Below are 14681 nucleotides of genomic sequence, written 5' to 3'. Positions count from 1 at the left end.
TACTGTAAAATCTAAGCAATGGTGTTCTATGTGGACTGAAAAATAAAGTATTTGTAACATGGAGCGAGGTAGCGGACGCATGTGCGGAGGTAAGCGACTTTTATTGAGGGCAAATCCAAAGTCAGGGTCAAAACGGTCCAGGGTCATAGAGCCTTGGGTAGACATGACAAAACCAGAATACAATCAGATACACAGAGAAACCATCAAACATAGACCAATACATCAAACAGAGCAAGGACAAAGTTCACACACAGGGCTTAAGTAACAAAGGGAAAACGAGGGACAGGTTAAAACAATCAGGGGCAGAGTCACAAACGAGGGGGCAGGACTAGAAAAACCAAAACAAATACACATGGGCTAAACCAAAACACGAACACATGGACAGGACTGGAAAGGGCCAATCGTGACAGTATTATTCATTATTCTGTCTATGTGCTCCTAATACTTGTATTCCATTACATCATAAATCTGTTTAAATAGGAATTACATTTTTTTTTTCCTCAAATTGTCTACACATTTAAAGGTTAAGATGTGAACCAATGAACCAGTGAAATGCCATTCTGGAAAAACTCATGGAGTCATAATTGTTCACACTGGCAGTGAAAGAAACCAGACGTCTGAAGATGAATACCTTTAAAAGTGACCTCACAGCAAGTCGTTGCAAGAAATGGTTACAGGAAATATGAGCTGTGATGTCTGGTGTTGGTGTTGTAAACAAAAGAAAGCTTTATGTGTGTTGTAGACATTTGATGAGTTGCTCATCAAACCCCACTAAACAACTTTGTCTATATCTTAACCACTGAATTATGCGGAAACTTGCACTGAATTATGCAGAAAAATCTGTGGAATTACCCTTTGAATATATCTTCAAGAATACATTGTTTTTTTTTTTTTTTGAGCTTTGTATTTAATCTCATGCAATATACAGGATGTATCTCAGCTGTACTATGACTGGTGTTGCATACTAAGGCCTCTGGATGAAGTTTTTCTTCTGACTTTCACGTGCTTTTCCGCACTTGAAACATTAAGATTTCCATCTGGTGCTTGCTCAAAACAGAAATAATCACCTGTACAAGTCAGCAAAGAACACAGCTAATTTTATATGCATTGTTTTAATTAGTTGGTTTACAATGGTGACATATCCAGCACATAAGCACTGACATCCCACGCCCGGTCTCAAGAGAGTGTTTTATCATAACCACGCATGTAAACACCGATACATGATTTATCATATTTCACACCTTCTAGCTCTATTACATTAACCAAGCCTTTGCTTTTACAACAGTGCTCATAAACTCAGAAATGCCCATAAACAGCAGCACCCACAGCTGTGGAGCCAGGAATGCACTGCATGCTGCTTACCGCTGTTTCTTGCTGTGTGTGCTGAGAGGGGCCGAAGCAGGCCTGTCACTGCTGATGTTAACAAGATCCATAACAGATTCATGAGGGCAGTGTGGAGAGGTGTGGCCCCCATTATGAAGCACTTAGACCATGCACTCTGTGGGAGAAGACTTTGTTCATTAACTTTCTTTGAGTGCACCTTCGCCGCATTCCACAGAAGCCATGCCAAGGCAAAATGGGGGTTTAATATGCCTGAAACATGAATTCAGCCCATGTGTAGGGAAGATGTGTAGTCACAGAGAAGTAGTAACAGAGCTGATATAAGACAGACCCTGATTACCTGACTTGAGGTAGGGCTAAACAGTATTGGGGGAAAAGTCACATAAAGTATTTCAGATTCTTGTGATGAATATTTAAGAAACATGTGTCCTGACTTTCAAGTTATTTAAGCTTACTGCATTTGTTTGAGCTGTTTGCAATCATTTTTCACAGTTATTAGCTTTCACAAGTTTCAGCATGTTACATCAAGCAGAATGAGAATTGGGTTGAGGAAAATGCTCAAAAATGAAAACACATTTATTGAAGCATAGCATTTTCTTATGAAAACAGCTAAATTTATCATTCTGACCAATGCTATTATACCTATAGAGGGCAGCGGTGAGTAATATTGGTTTATTTGAGCTCAAACTGGGAACTACTAAGCTAGAAAGCTAGATAGCTACTTACAGCCACAACTCAGGTCTGTACTTTCATAGTTGCATACAGTGAACAAAAAGACCCGCAATTATTTGTAGGGCAATTAATCATCAGCCTAAATTGCATGATCATGACAAACTTTAGAAGCGAATATGTGCCCAAATGAACTAATTTACTCTTTCCAAATGGAGCTACTTGTCACTTTTGCAATGGAGAGGGTGCATATAGAGCAGACCTTCTAGGCCAAAGTGCTGTGGATGTTAGCATTTACCCTTATCTAATGCACTGATTTCAGTTCATGAAGGCCTTGCTGGTTAGCTGATGAGCTGAATCAGGTGTGTTTAATGAGCCAGTGTTCTGAAATTTGCAGTGTTTTGGCCTGGAGCCTGACATGTGATATAGAGGGAAATGAAAGCCTTAGTTTAGTATTCTGGTTAGAGCTGCACAATACAGAAAACCTACCATAGTGCGGTTGTAGTGCAGTTAGTGCAGTTGCAATATATTAAAAACACACACTGGTCTTTGATGTGATGTGCTTAAGGATTAAGGATGTGCATTATTTTTGGGCAAGGGTGTCCACATTTTTTGAAAGCCTTGATTCAGCCTGAAGAACATCAGTAATGCTCAGAAGACACACCACACAATAATTAGAGGGATTAGAGACTCATTTACACATTGCACACATTTGTGATATCGGCATTGCAAAGTGTGAGTGTAAAATTGTGTACTGCTAACCTGAGATAGCTTTCAAGCATTTTGATACAGCTTCCTAACTTTTGATACAGTATAGATAGTCTATATGTAGTATATAGACATTCTGTCTAATCTGTTTCAGAGCAGTACCTCATCAATCAATGCTGACCCTGTTTCTTTTAGAAATTTGGCCCGAAATGTTATTTTCAGAAGTGTATTTGATGTCTGGCCTCTGCCTGCCTGTAGTTCTAATCTTCTCTTAAAAACGTGGTGGTAAGATCTAGGAGACTTTGCTAGCCCACCCGCATTGCAATGGGCACTCTCTGTCCCCAGTCTCAGCTGTGCCCATTGTGTTATGGAGGCCAGTTGGCTCAGTGCCACACATATTTAGGTCAGCCTTCAGTCATGATGTTGCCCCTGCCACTGACTGTGAAGAGCGACATGTGTCTTGGCGTTAGTTGACTGGTGCTTTTCAAGCTTTTGCCAGCTTGTTGTTCAGCCTCTTGGCTTTTTAGACTGTCTGTCAGGACTTGAATGGTCCTACATTGTAGATCTGAAGTTTTTAGATCTAAATATTTATCAAAATGTTCATAAAATTTAGTGTTAATCAAACCCTTCTGATTTGATTAAATTAATTTTATGATCAGATGCTGTTGTCTTAAAACATATACAGATGTATGTTGCTTAGCTAAAAGTGTTAGTAACAACTATTCTGCTTAATCTTGTCTGTACTTCTGTCCTTTTTGTTAGCTAACAGTATGTATATCATACAGTATCAGAAATCACATAAGCAAATCTTTTTGAGATTGCTTAACAATTCTTTTGAGATTACTTAACAAACGGTGGCTGTTTCCAGTGCATATTAGCTACATTGGGCTTTTGGCTGCAGCACAGAGCTAAAGAAGTAAACTTCAGACACCACTAATGTCTTGGCTAATCAGCTGCATATGGGGTACATCATTTTAAACCCAGTCTGAGCTGATGTAAAAGCAACTCAATCAAAACATTTCAAGCACTTTTTTTGTGCTGGCTAATCAGCACCACATACCAGAAATGTAACTTAAGTGATTACCTGTAACTTGAACCAGGTGACCAATGGCCAGAAAAGCGAAACAGTATTATGTTTATTATTATAAAAGAAGTGTTTGGCAAAAAAAATAAATGTATCCCACTTATCTCAGATGGACACAATTAGCCAAGACATGACATGTTTGGTGTCCAGATTTTGCTTCTGTAGTTTAGCACTAGAAGTCAATAGTCACCCAAGTCATGAAGTTTCGCACAGCACCTATTTGCCTAAAATAGTTGTTCACAGGGTTCAGCTACACAGTGATGTTTTGTTTAGTAAATCATATGGTTTAAGCAAGTTAGGAAAATATTTGAGTGACTATTGACTTCTATTGTTTATTAGCTGCTTAGGGCTAGCGCTAAACAAAAGAAGCGCTAAACAAAAGAAGAAAAATTGGACTCGTTTATTGGCTGGTCGACTAAATGGAAAATTGTCTACGTTTGATTTGCTGCCTTTTAAATTCCACTCGTTTCTTAAATGGGAATCATTTCATTCATATGTATTTTAAATATTAGGGTCTTATAAAAAGCCACATGATGCAGCTGGACCACCTATTGCTATGTAACACCAAATCCACAGTTGATATGCAGTAGCAGTCCAGCTACAGCTGTTTGACAGGTTTGTGACAGTCTTAACATCAGACAGTATAATTTGCCTCTGCACTGGAAGTACGCCAAGACCACACTCAGGTTAAGTACGTGAACAAGAGCTTTGTTCTTACTGCCTGCTGGAAAGAATGGGAGAGGAATTTACTGAGATTGGAAGTCCAGTATATGTGTTTGCAAACTTAAAGCCACATGCACTTATCCTGAACACATCTTTAAGAAGTGCAGTGTGCCATTAAACAGCCTTACATCCCTTTAGCCTCAGTGTAAATCATTAGTGCACATTGTGTTATCCTAATGTAATTATAAATATTCCCCTATGTGTTGGATGTACTGGATCAGCTGGGTTTCCTCTGTGCTATTAGCTAATATCTGCCTCTAGAATTACTCTGCATATGTCAGTGTAGTCTGCTTGCATGTTTGCTTCACTCTTGTGCCATTCAATTGCAGTTATTAGGAAGTGGAGGGAAGAAGTGAAAGAGGGAGCAGCCCACTTTACTAGATGTAGCACAGAATGACAGCCCCAGAATTTATGACCAGAAAAGTGGACTTTAATGCATACCTCATTAAAAAGCAAACACATAGCATGCAAACCTATTAGCACTTACTGAACTGCGCTGTAATAGACATCCACTTTTTGGCAATGTCAGCCTTTGGCCTTATAAATGTTACTGTAAGTTAGCAAAAACTTATGGAATTTATGGAGTTTCATTGTGGTTTATGGCATTTTTTGAAGTGCTTTCTGGATAAAAAGAGTGACTACATTATCTGACTTTGTCAGTAACTTGGCTAATATTAGTGTTTTTAATATATCTATTTTTTTTTAGTTTTTGAGAATGTGTCTCATACACAGGAAATCTAAATATAATTGGCAAAAAAGGTATATGTGTGGTATTGGCTAAGTGTGTTGACACACAAGAAGTTTGGTTCCAGCCGCTTGTGTCTCTCTAGTATTATATACAATATACAGTTTCATATAATAATAATTTGTTATCTCAAAATATTGACTTCATATCTCAGACATGCCAAAATAATTGTTGATGTTCTGGAAATAAATATTTTAGTCATTTTAATTATTTTAGTAACTGTAAGTCTTTATTACAAGTCATTATTTTGACCTAGTAAATTAATAATTTGAGAAAAATAAGTAATTATTTTGAGAAAGAAAGTAGGTAATTTTCTTCCCCTCACTGGAAAGAATTGACTTCCATAGGAGCTAAAACTACACATACATACAACATACCTTTGAATACTGCAGCAGTATTTTCTGCATTTGTTGCCGACAGTCAATTACCACAGCAATAGTTTCAGCCTAATTTCCTACTTAGGATACTAAGTAACCTAAATACTCAGGGCACAGGGCAGTTTTACCAATTACCCTTACCATTACTTAGTAAAAGAACAAGAATTCATTGATTCAGAACTTTCTGATATTACGAGCCAGCAGACAGATACTGAAGCAGTTGCCCATTGGCTTACATTATAATTGTGCTAAACCAATTTTAAATTGAGAAATGCTAGATTATTTCTTTTCGTACTGTAATATGACTGTAGTGGGGATGCACTATAATCACGCACATCAGAATCATATCAGTACTGGGAGGTAATTCTTAAAATTATCAGCATTGGACCGATATTTGTTTCAGCATTGGCCCACAATTCCCATTTTGGTGCATCACTAGTAATTAGGGTTGTCTGACTGTCAAAGGGTTACTATTCAATTTTCACCAGCTATTTTTATATATAAATAAAAGCATTTATTGTTAACACTGTTAAATTTTCAAAACACTTGTTATTCAGTCCATATGGCCCATGTACTATGCTGAAAATGAACCTGAAACAGCTTATATTGAATGTATAGTGAATGAAAACCAATTCATTTATAAAGATCTGCCTATTTAGCTTATTGCAGTTTAGACCCACCCATTCATACTGGCATTATAAGGAAAAATGAATTATGCACTATAATATCATGTAAAAATTAATTATGCACTATATCATGTTAAAATGAATTATGCACTATAATCATATCAATACTGGCAGTTGTTGGTTATTGGTTGTTGGTACATAAAACCACACAAACTTTATAAGTGGACCTCAAAGAAAGTATAAAATATGAGCCTTTTGTCAAGATCTAGCCTTAGTAGTTTCGTCCGCCTTGTTGTGGTTGTGCATTCTGATTATAGCAAATCTGCATTTGTTCTTGTATGTGTTTGTGTGAACTAAGGCAGAAACGAGTGTTATGTCTACGACTGCGTGTCTGGCCAGCCTGACTCTATGTGAAAGGACAGCGTAACAGAGTGGAAACGTCTCCTCATTGTCCAGCAATTATAGCTCTCTCCATTCAAATGATGGTGGGGCCTTTTACACAGGGTTGAACAGGAGGGATAAGAGAATACACTAGACCCCAACAATGCTTTAAACAGAGACAGACAATAGAGCGCAACCATCATGGTGAGGAGAGCAGATGTAGTACACAGCTCTTACACTCTCACGGCCTGTTGGACATGTTGAAGTGGTGCTTGAGGGTTGGTCATTGCTGTCCAGCAGCAGAGAGAAAATTATTTAGTGTTCCAGTTTCTTTTTCATTCGGGAGCTCAAAGCAGGGAGCTTTTCTTCACAGCTTTAAAGCAGCAGACTGAACATGTCTGTTAACACATTTGACACGTTATGTGACAACAAGGTGCTGCAGTGCTGTAAAGGCAGATGAAAAAAGCACGCTGAAAAAAGTGATGGATTCTATTCACATGTGTACAGAATTTCTACATGAATAAAAAAACGATCAGGTAAATTCAGTGCATCACTTTTTTGTGCCGACATCTCTGGTTAATGCTGAATCTGAAGCTCAAAAAGAATTTGAAAAATGATTTACATCACCGTTCAAAAATTTGGAATCACCAATCAGAAGATTGAAATGACTTTTTCATTTATATAAAACCAGTTTTTTTGCAGAGACATGCTTAAAATTATTATAATATGAGGCCAATATAAAGTACGCTTAAAACTATTAGTAGGAAACTCTGAAAATGAAAAAGAATTCATAGATAAATGGAGCTGGAGATGATTGTAGAATAATCAAGAAAGCTGTATAACACTGAGAATGAACTCATAATAAAATTAATAAAATTAACACCTAGAATGCCTCCTATGTGAAAAGCCATAACCAAATCTAAAAAAAACAAAATAATTGAATATTGTTTGCCAAAACATATATATATATATATATATATATATGTATATATATATATATATATATATATATATATATATATATTAAAGTCCTTTAGTTATGTTGTGGGCTTTTTGAAAGCTATGTCTATTTATTTATTGTTGGCTTTAAGCCACACTGGTAACACAGTCAATCTCTTAGCAATTATTTGCCTTTGTACATTAGTTTTGCTGGGTTGCCCCCTGAAATCTAGCAGATGACATTCACAAATAGAAACAAGCCTAAGGTTAGAAATGCACAACATCATTAATGTAGTACCTTACCCAAAAACACTCTTACTGTTAATGAGTTTAAACTAGTAAGTTAGTTTGTAAATGTTAATGATGAATGCTGTCAATTCTGACCCTATACACATTCTTATGTTTACAGATGTTTATTTAGTTTTTTTGATGCTCCCTCAAACCCTCAGCGACACTCTTACCATCACGCTAAGTGGCCTCTGATTGTCATTCACTGATAGAAATGGTTTTGTGTGAAGTTTTCTTTTGAGTAGCATCCTAAGCATGCAGTGTAGTCTTCTCTGCTGCTACAGGTTTTGCTAGCAGAACTTTATGTGAGCATTTCTGTGGAGACTCAGTAGTCAAAAGTGAGAAGGTGGGAGACTAGTGAACTATCCATCCATCCATCCATCCATTATCCAAGCCGCTTCGCCGTCAGGGTCGCGACTAGTGAACTAGTGACTAGACAAAATACATTGTCAAAGAGCTGGGCGATATCATGATATCATCAAAAAACATCATGATCAAGACATTTTTTATGATTTATGATAGGCATCAAAATATTTAGTATTACTGGTATTTTGGGGGGGATTTGGTGAGGTTGGGACAGACTATCAAACACTATGAATAAAACTATTTTTATTTAACATTATTTTTATTTTATTTTATTTACATCCAGTTAAACAGTTATGCTGTGTGTGTAACGACACATTCAGTTGGTCAGTGTTCTTTAAGTCCTGGCAATATCAACATTATACTCAGAAGAATTTATTGTGATGCAGTATAACAAAATGTAGCAGGATTCTGACAAATTTAAGCAATAGAGCACAAAAGGAAGTGAGTTATCACATTTTACATCAGAACTGTGTTTCAGTTGCAGGCAAGAACTGAAGGTGAGAACCGCAGATAATTACAGCCATGATCTTCTTCTTCTTCTTTCGGCTGCTCCCTTTAGGGGTTGCCACAGCGGATCATCTGCCTCCATCTTGCCCTATCCACTGCCTCCTCTACTTTTACACCAACCATCTCCATGTCCACCTTCACTACATCCATAAACCTTCTCTGAGGTCTACCTCTTCTCCTTCTATCCGGCAGCTCCATCTCCAACATTCTTTGACCAATATATCCACTATTCCTCCTCAACACATGTCCAAACCATCTCAACCTGGCCTCTCTGGCTTTATCTCCAAACTGCTCCACCTTCACTGTCCATCTGATCTGCTCATTTCTAATCTTAATTACAGCCATGATATTACTTGCAATAACACACAACCTTGTTTATATAACAATTTTGCAAAATAAAGAAATAAGGAATACTGTCAAATCCCTCTGCCACAAAAGTAGTACCCTTTCTAGTGATAGTTCAGCTCAGCTTTTTTAATGCTTGCCACATTAACCCAAATGTTGTTTTGTTCCTTGTCAAAATTATTTCACTGACGATCTTGTTTGCTGCATTGTATTCTGTTTGTTTCTGGCTATTCCAGTTTGTTTAATTGTTACATCGTCACAACTGCTGGCCGAAAAGCTTGTTTAAGGGCAACAACAGGTTCAGAATTTGATGTAGGCCACTCTTCTTCAGAATCTGACCAAAGGGCTGCACATCAATACTATCTTATAAAAATTGCATCATAAATCTATACTTAATATGCAAATATGACAGAAGGAACTATTTGCTCAGTAGCAGAAAATAGATAATATTTTTTTTTTACATTTGAAATTAGCCTGAGAATTTTATTTTGGCCAAGACATAAGTACATACCTTACTGAAAATCAGTGTCATTTGTATGCAATTATAACATTACAGAGTCAATGCAGCTGAATCTCCAGAAGTGTCAGAGCTCCTCTGTCTTTTCTGTGCTCTCAGATGGTCTCCACCAGGTCTCTGCTCTCTGCACGCTGCGCGTCACCATCATCACAGATGACATGCTGACCAACAGCATCACTGTGAGACTGGAGAACATGTCTCAGAAGCGCTTCCTCTCTCCTCTGCTGGGCCTGTTTGCTGAGGGTGTGGCGGCTGTGCTGTCCACCAGCCGTGAGGGCATCTTTGTCTTCAATGTGCAGAACGACACGGACGTGGGCGCTCCCATCCTCAACGTCACCTTCTCGGCCCTGAAGCCTGGTGGTGGCCCAGGACGCTTCTTTCCCACTGAGGAACTACAGGAGCAGCTGTACCTGAACCGCTCCCTGTTGAGGCTCATCTCCACTCAGCGTGTGCTGCCCTTTGACGACAACATCTGTCTGCGTGAGCCCTGCGAGAACTACATGAAGTGCGTGTCAGTGCTGAAGTTTGACAGCTCCGCCCCCTTTGTGGCCTCCAACACACTGCTCTTCAGGCCCATCCACCCCGTGAACGGCCTGCGGTGCCGTTGTCCCGACGGCTTCACTGGAGACTACTGCGAAACGGAGATAGACCTGTGCTATTCAGCACCGTGCAAAAACAACGGCCGGTGCCGCAGCCGTGAGGGAGGATACACCTGCGAGTGCCCAGAGGATTTTACAGGTGAGCTTGTTTTTTTTTTCATTACCTCCTTTTTTACTTTTCCTTTATAAATTTGTAATCTATGTTCTCACAAAAAGTTCTGTTTGTTGGATTTTTAAATGAGTTGGCCACAAGGCCAGACAGTCATCAAAATATAGTGTTTGGGATAAAGAGAGGAATGCACAGCATTGTATTATATATGTGTACTTTTATATAAAAATTGTTGGTCTCCCACATTTTTTGACATTGGTGGAGCCATTCATTGTGAATCTACTTTTTCTAGTATCACAAAACTAAGAACTTTATGTGGACACCTCTCCTAATTATTGAGTTTGGTTGTTTCAGCCATACCCAACTGCTATAAGGTGTATAAAATCAAGCACATAGGCAAGAAATTTCCATAGACAAACACTGACTGTAGAATGAGTCATACTGAAGAGCTCAGTGACTTTAAACGTGGCACTGTCAATGGATGCCACCTTTGCCACAAGTCAGTACTTTAAATTTTAGCCCTGTTAGATCTGCCCTGGTCAATTGTAAATGCTATCATTTTGAAGTGGAGGTGCCTAGGAGCAGTAACAGCTCAGCCATGAAGCTGTAGAATACAGACTGACAGAGCAAGGCTGCTGAGTGCTGAAGCACATAGCATGTAAAAATGGCCTGTTGCATCACTCATTACAAAGTCCCAAACAGCCTCTGGAAGTAACAATAGCACAAGAACTATGTGTCAGGAGCTTCACAAAATGGGTTTTCATGGCTGAGTAGCTGCACACAAGACTAAGAACACTATGTCAAGTGTCTGTTGGAGAGGAGTAAAACACCATGCTGGATGACACCCCACATTGATGACATTTGTTGTGCCTAGCATAGATTAAATTGTTCTCTAAACTGAGCTTTTGAGTTGCGCTGGTTGAACCAGCCTGGTGCTGAAGGCAGATCTTTCATATTAGATTAATATAGTTTTGTGGACAAATTGAGGTTGACAATATACTGCAACCACTTTCACAAATTTTAATAAAATAAAGCTTTACTGCTGTTATTATGCTCTTTTATATGACAAAGATTAAGTTTTAACTCAAACACTATCACTTTGTTTGTGTTAGACACTACCTCAAAATTGTTGGAAGAAAAGGTGTATAAATGTTTTGTGGAAATAAATAAAGATAACAAAGATATAAAGTAAATAAATACCCCTGCACCCAGAGGATTATATCATTTACAGTGAAGATAACTGAACAAATTGTTTGTCACCTTCTCGGTTACTCTCCTTGTCAAAGCCTCATTAGGCCTGATACTGTAGAAACATGAACCTTGAGGGCTTCTCCTTTGAGCTGAAATGTTCATAGAGAACTGTTTGACATCAGGAATGACCAGGACCGCCTTTAACATGAGTACCACCGATCCTTCTCTGAGTACTTCACCCACTTTGACAGCTCCTTTCTCCACGGATTCAGATTTCTGCTTTACTGTAAAAGAACAGTGAACCTGTGCCCCCCTCAAGCCCCTCAGGTAGTCTGTGGTCATAACTGAAGGTGTTGACAGTGGCCTCTGTAGTTCCTGCTTTGGGTTTCTCTCATTACAGCGTAATATATCCCTGTAATTCCTCTGAAATGAGGGATTATCTAACAGGCATTTGGGTCATTACCTCTTTGAAACTTGCTCTGTGGGTCCCAACACACATAGTTGCTCTGGACCCAGATCATGTCAAAGTAATGGCAGGAACACAATAGGCTGGCCACTGAGTTGGACTTGCATCTGAAATACTGGATCACGTGGCTGATAAATGTACGTTTGGGGTCCATTGCATTAAACCAGTAGTTCACAAGAACATCAACATGTGTATCCATAGCATATGTTCTTCACAGCCACAATGTATTTTTCCTCATAAATGTATGAATTTTATTAAACATTAAGCTAATATTTAAAGAAAACACAAATTAGATTTCTCATGACAAGGTAATGCCCCTTTGCAAACGATGTCCTTGAGGTGGGAGCTTTAGCTAGCTTAGCTTAGTTACAAAACAGGGTAACACCTTATTTGTACGCTTTATATGTTTTGTAGATACTTAGCTAAAATGTACGTTCAACTTAATGTCTATTAAATTCATCCTAATGTTTCCTAAACCTAACCATAACCCTAGCCCTAACCTTAACTTAATTTAGCATTAATGCCAACCTAAAACCCATCCCTAACCCTCCACAACTCATAGACCTAATCTTTTTTTTTTGACCATTCTATTTATTGGGTTAGCAAGATAGAGAAAGGATACAGAGCAGAGATTGATTACATTTTTGTACAATTGTTCCCATTAATTACCTAACCCACCTACCCTCCATCTCCCGCCCTCAACCTCCCTTTCCCGCCCTCACCCACCCACCCTGTCACTTGCCGCCCACACTCAGGACAAAACATTACCATGGAAAAAGACAATGGGATATAATAGTAAATCAACTCAATACAAAATAACTAAAAAACAAGCAAGAGAGAAAAGACAAAAAAATAAATAAATTACTGTGATCCACCTGAGACAACTCCCAATGGCGCGGAAGTCCTCGTAGGCCTAATCTTGATCCAAACTTTAACCCTATCACCTTCTTACTAAATAGTTTGTTACCAATTTGAAGGTCTTTAAATAATCTGTACATGGCTATAATGAACTCCCTAAATAAAGTGAGACTGAAAACACTGCTAAGTTTCACTACTTGGTAACAGTAACAGTCATAATAACCCATGTTAAAGCTACATTATGTAAGTTATGGGGATTTGGGGACCTCTTTGTGGAAATTTTGTGATGTTGGTCGTGCTTCAGACCCCCATGAGTGGATGAATCTGATAACTGCGAGATCATTCAAAGAATATTCAAAGAGAACTTTAGATGAAAATTAGGTAAGAGTCATGTCTTCCTAAGATGTAAACATCAATCTGGACCTTTTTTTTGGGCCTGTCTGTGCAACATTAACTAACATTAACATTAATTAATGTTAAGATGTGATGTGTTCCGAAAGACTCCCGCAAAATCTGATTGGACATCTCTGACTCAGAATTTAAGGCTATACAGGGCAACTCGCAGCACACACCATATTTCTAAATGCAGCGTTTAGTAAAAATAACATGCTCCTTGGCCAAAAACAGTGATAGACTCATTTATAAAAAAATAGCAATAGGGTCTCATAAAACAATATGTTCAATGTTTAAGCATTAAGGAAAATACCTGGGAAATACTCATGTTAGGCTACTATGAACATTCAAAGTACAATGTTAAACTAGTAGATTACTGGCTATTAAAGGCAATATCAGTTCATAATGAAAGGCCAATAAAATGCCTGTTGCTTTCATTAACACATACCCACACACACACACACACAGGAAACAAAATAAAAATTTCCAGTGAAGCTGCATTGCAGCATGAATGGTCTCTTGTCTTGCACCTGTATTTTCTCTCATCGAACATTATCTTAAATTTAATCAAACATCCCTCTTGCCAAATAACAAAGCCCAAAGGAATCCTCGGAGACTCAAAAGAGAACAAAAACTGCAATGATGTAATCTCAGCCAGCATCACCCTCCATTAGCAAGCTGTCATCACTTTTTTTAGAGATTTCAGGTTCCATAATGGTTCAGTTGGGGTCTGGCAGGTGTCCTCCAGACCACCAGGGTGCTCCCATTGTCCCTGTGCCTTTGGGCTATGGGCTGGTTTGGTTAGATTAAGAGCAGAGGTTAGTCCGGGTCACTGAACGCAGTGGTGAATGTAGTGTGTTTGGACGCCCTGAGGGTAGAAAAATATGACGCTGTGTTTGGGTGAACCCTCAGTGTAAGCGGCACTGTAGCCTATTGTATAGACCACTACACAACGTATTGTTGATAGTGGGGGCCAAGCGCACACACTCACCACTGCCATTACCACCAACTACAGTACTATGCAAAAGTCAGAGTCCACCTTTTATTCACTGAATTTCTGGTCAAAATGGTTATTTATTTTTCAGTGTCAGAAAAAAAAGGCATCAGAAAACAGTATTTAGTAGAAAATTACACAGAAGCCCCAACAACCTAATCATCGCTGTCCAATGAAAAACAAATCTCCAAAATATTAACTTTACAGGAGAAGGCAAATCACGCTTTCCTTTCAATGTGAGTCAGTGGAAAGAGATTTTGTGCCAAGTGATTTTAGAGCATTTCTTTTGGTCCATTCATCATGAATTTTACACAATGTAAAGGACAGCTAGTGTGTTGAAATAATGTAGAAAATGGAATATAATATCATTTCTTTTCACTAATTACTAATTATTATGTCCATTCTTTGCATTCAGGTCTTTTTTCAGTTTGCTTTCAGTTTATTCAAAGATATTC

At 38.4% G+C, this 14681-nt stretch overlaps 1 protein-coding gene across 1 annotated transcript in view; it reads left to right on the top strand.

Annotated features, from left to right (window-relative positions):
- The window catches only part of celsr1b (cadherin EGF LAG seven-pass G-type receptor 1b), an 82682-nt gene that overhangs the window by 13574 nt on the left and 54427 nt on the right, over positions 1-14681 (top strand). The window contains exon 2 of the mRNA XM_017690253.2: positions 9716-10354. Within this exon, the coding sequence (XP_017545742.1) occupies positions 9716-10354 (639 nt within the window). The remainder of the gene's footprint in view (positions 1-9715; positions 10355-14681) is intronic.

This window comes from Pygocentrus nattereri, chromosome 8 (assembly GCF_015220715.1).
Source record: "Pygocentrus nattereri isolate fPygNat1 chromosome 8, fPygNat1.pri, whole genome shotgun sequence".
In the NCBI taxonomy this organism is placed as follows: Eukaryota; Metazoa; Chordata; class Actinopteri; order Characiformes; family Serrasalmidae; genus Pygocentrus; species Pygocentrus nattereri.
This window is presented reverse-complemented; position numbering and strand designations above follow the sequence as displayed.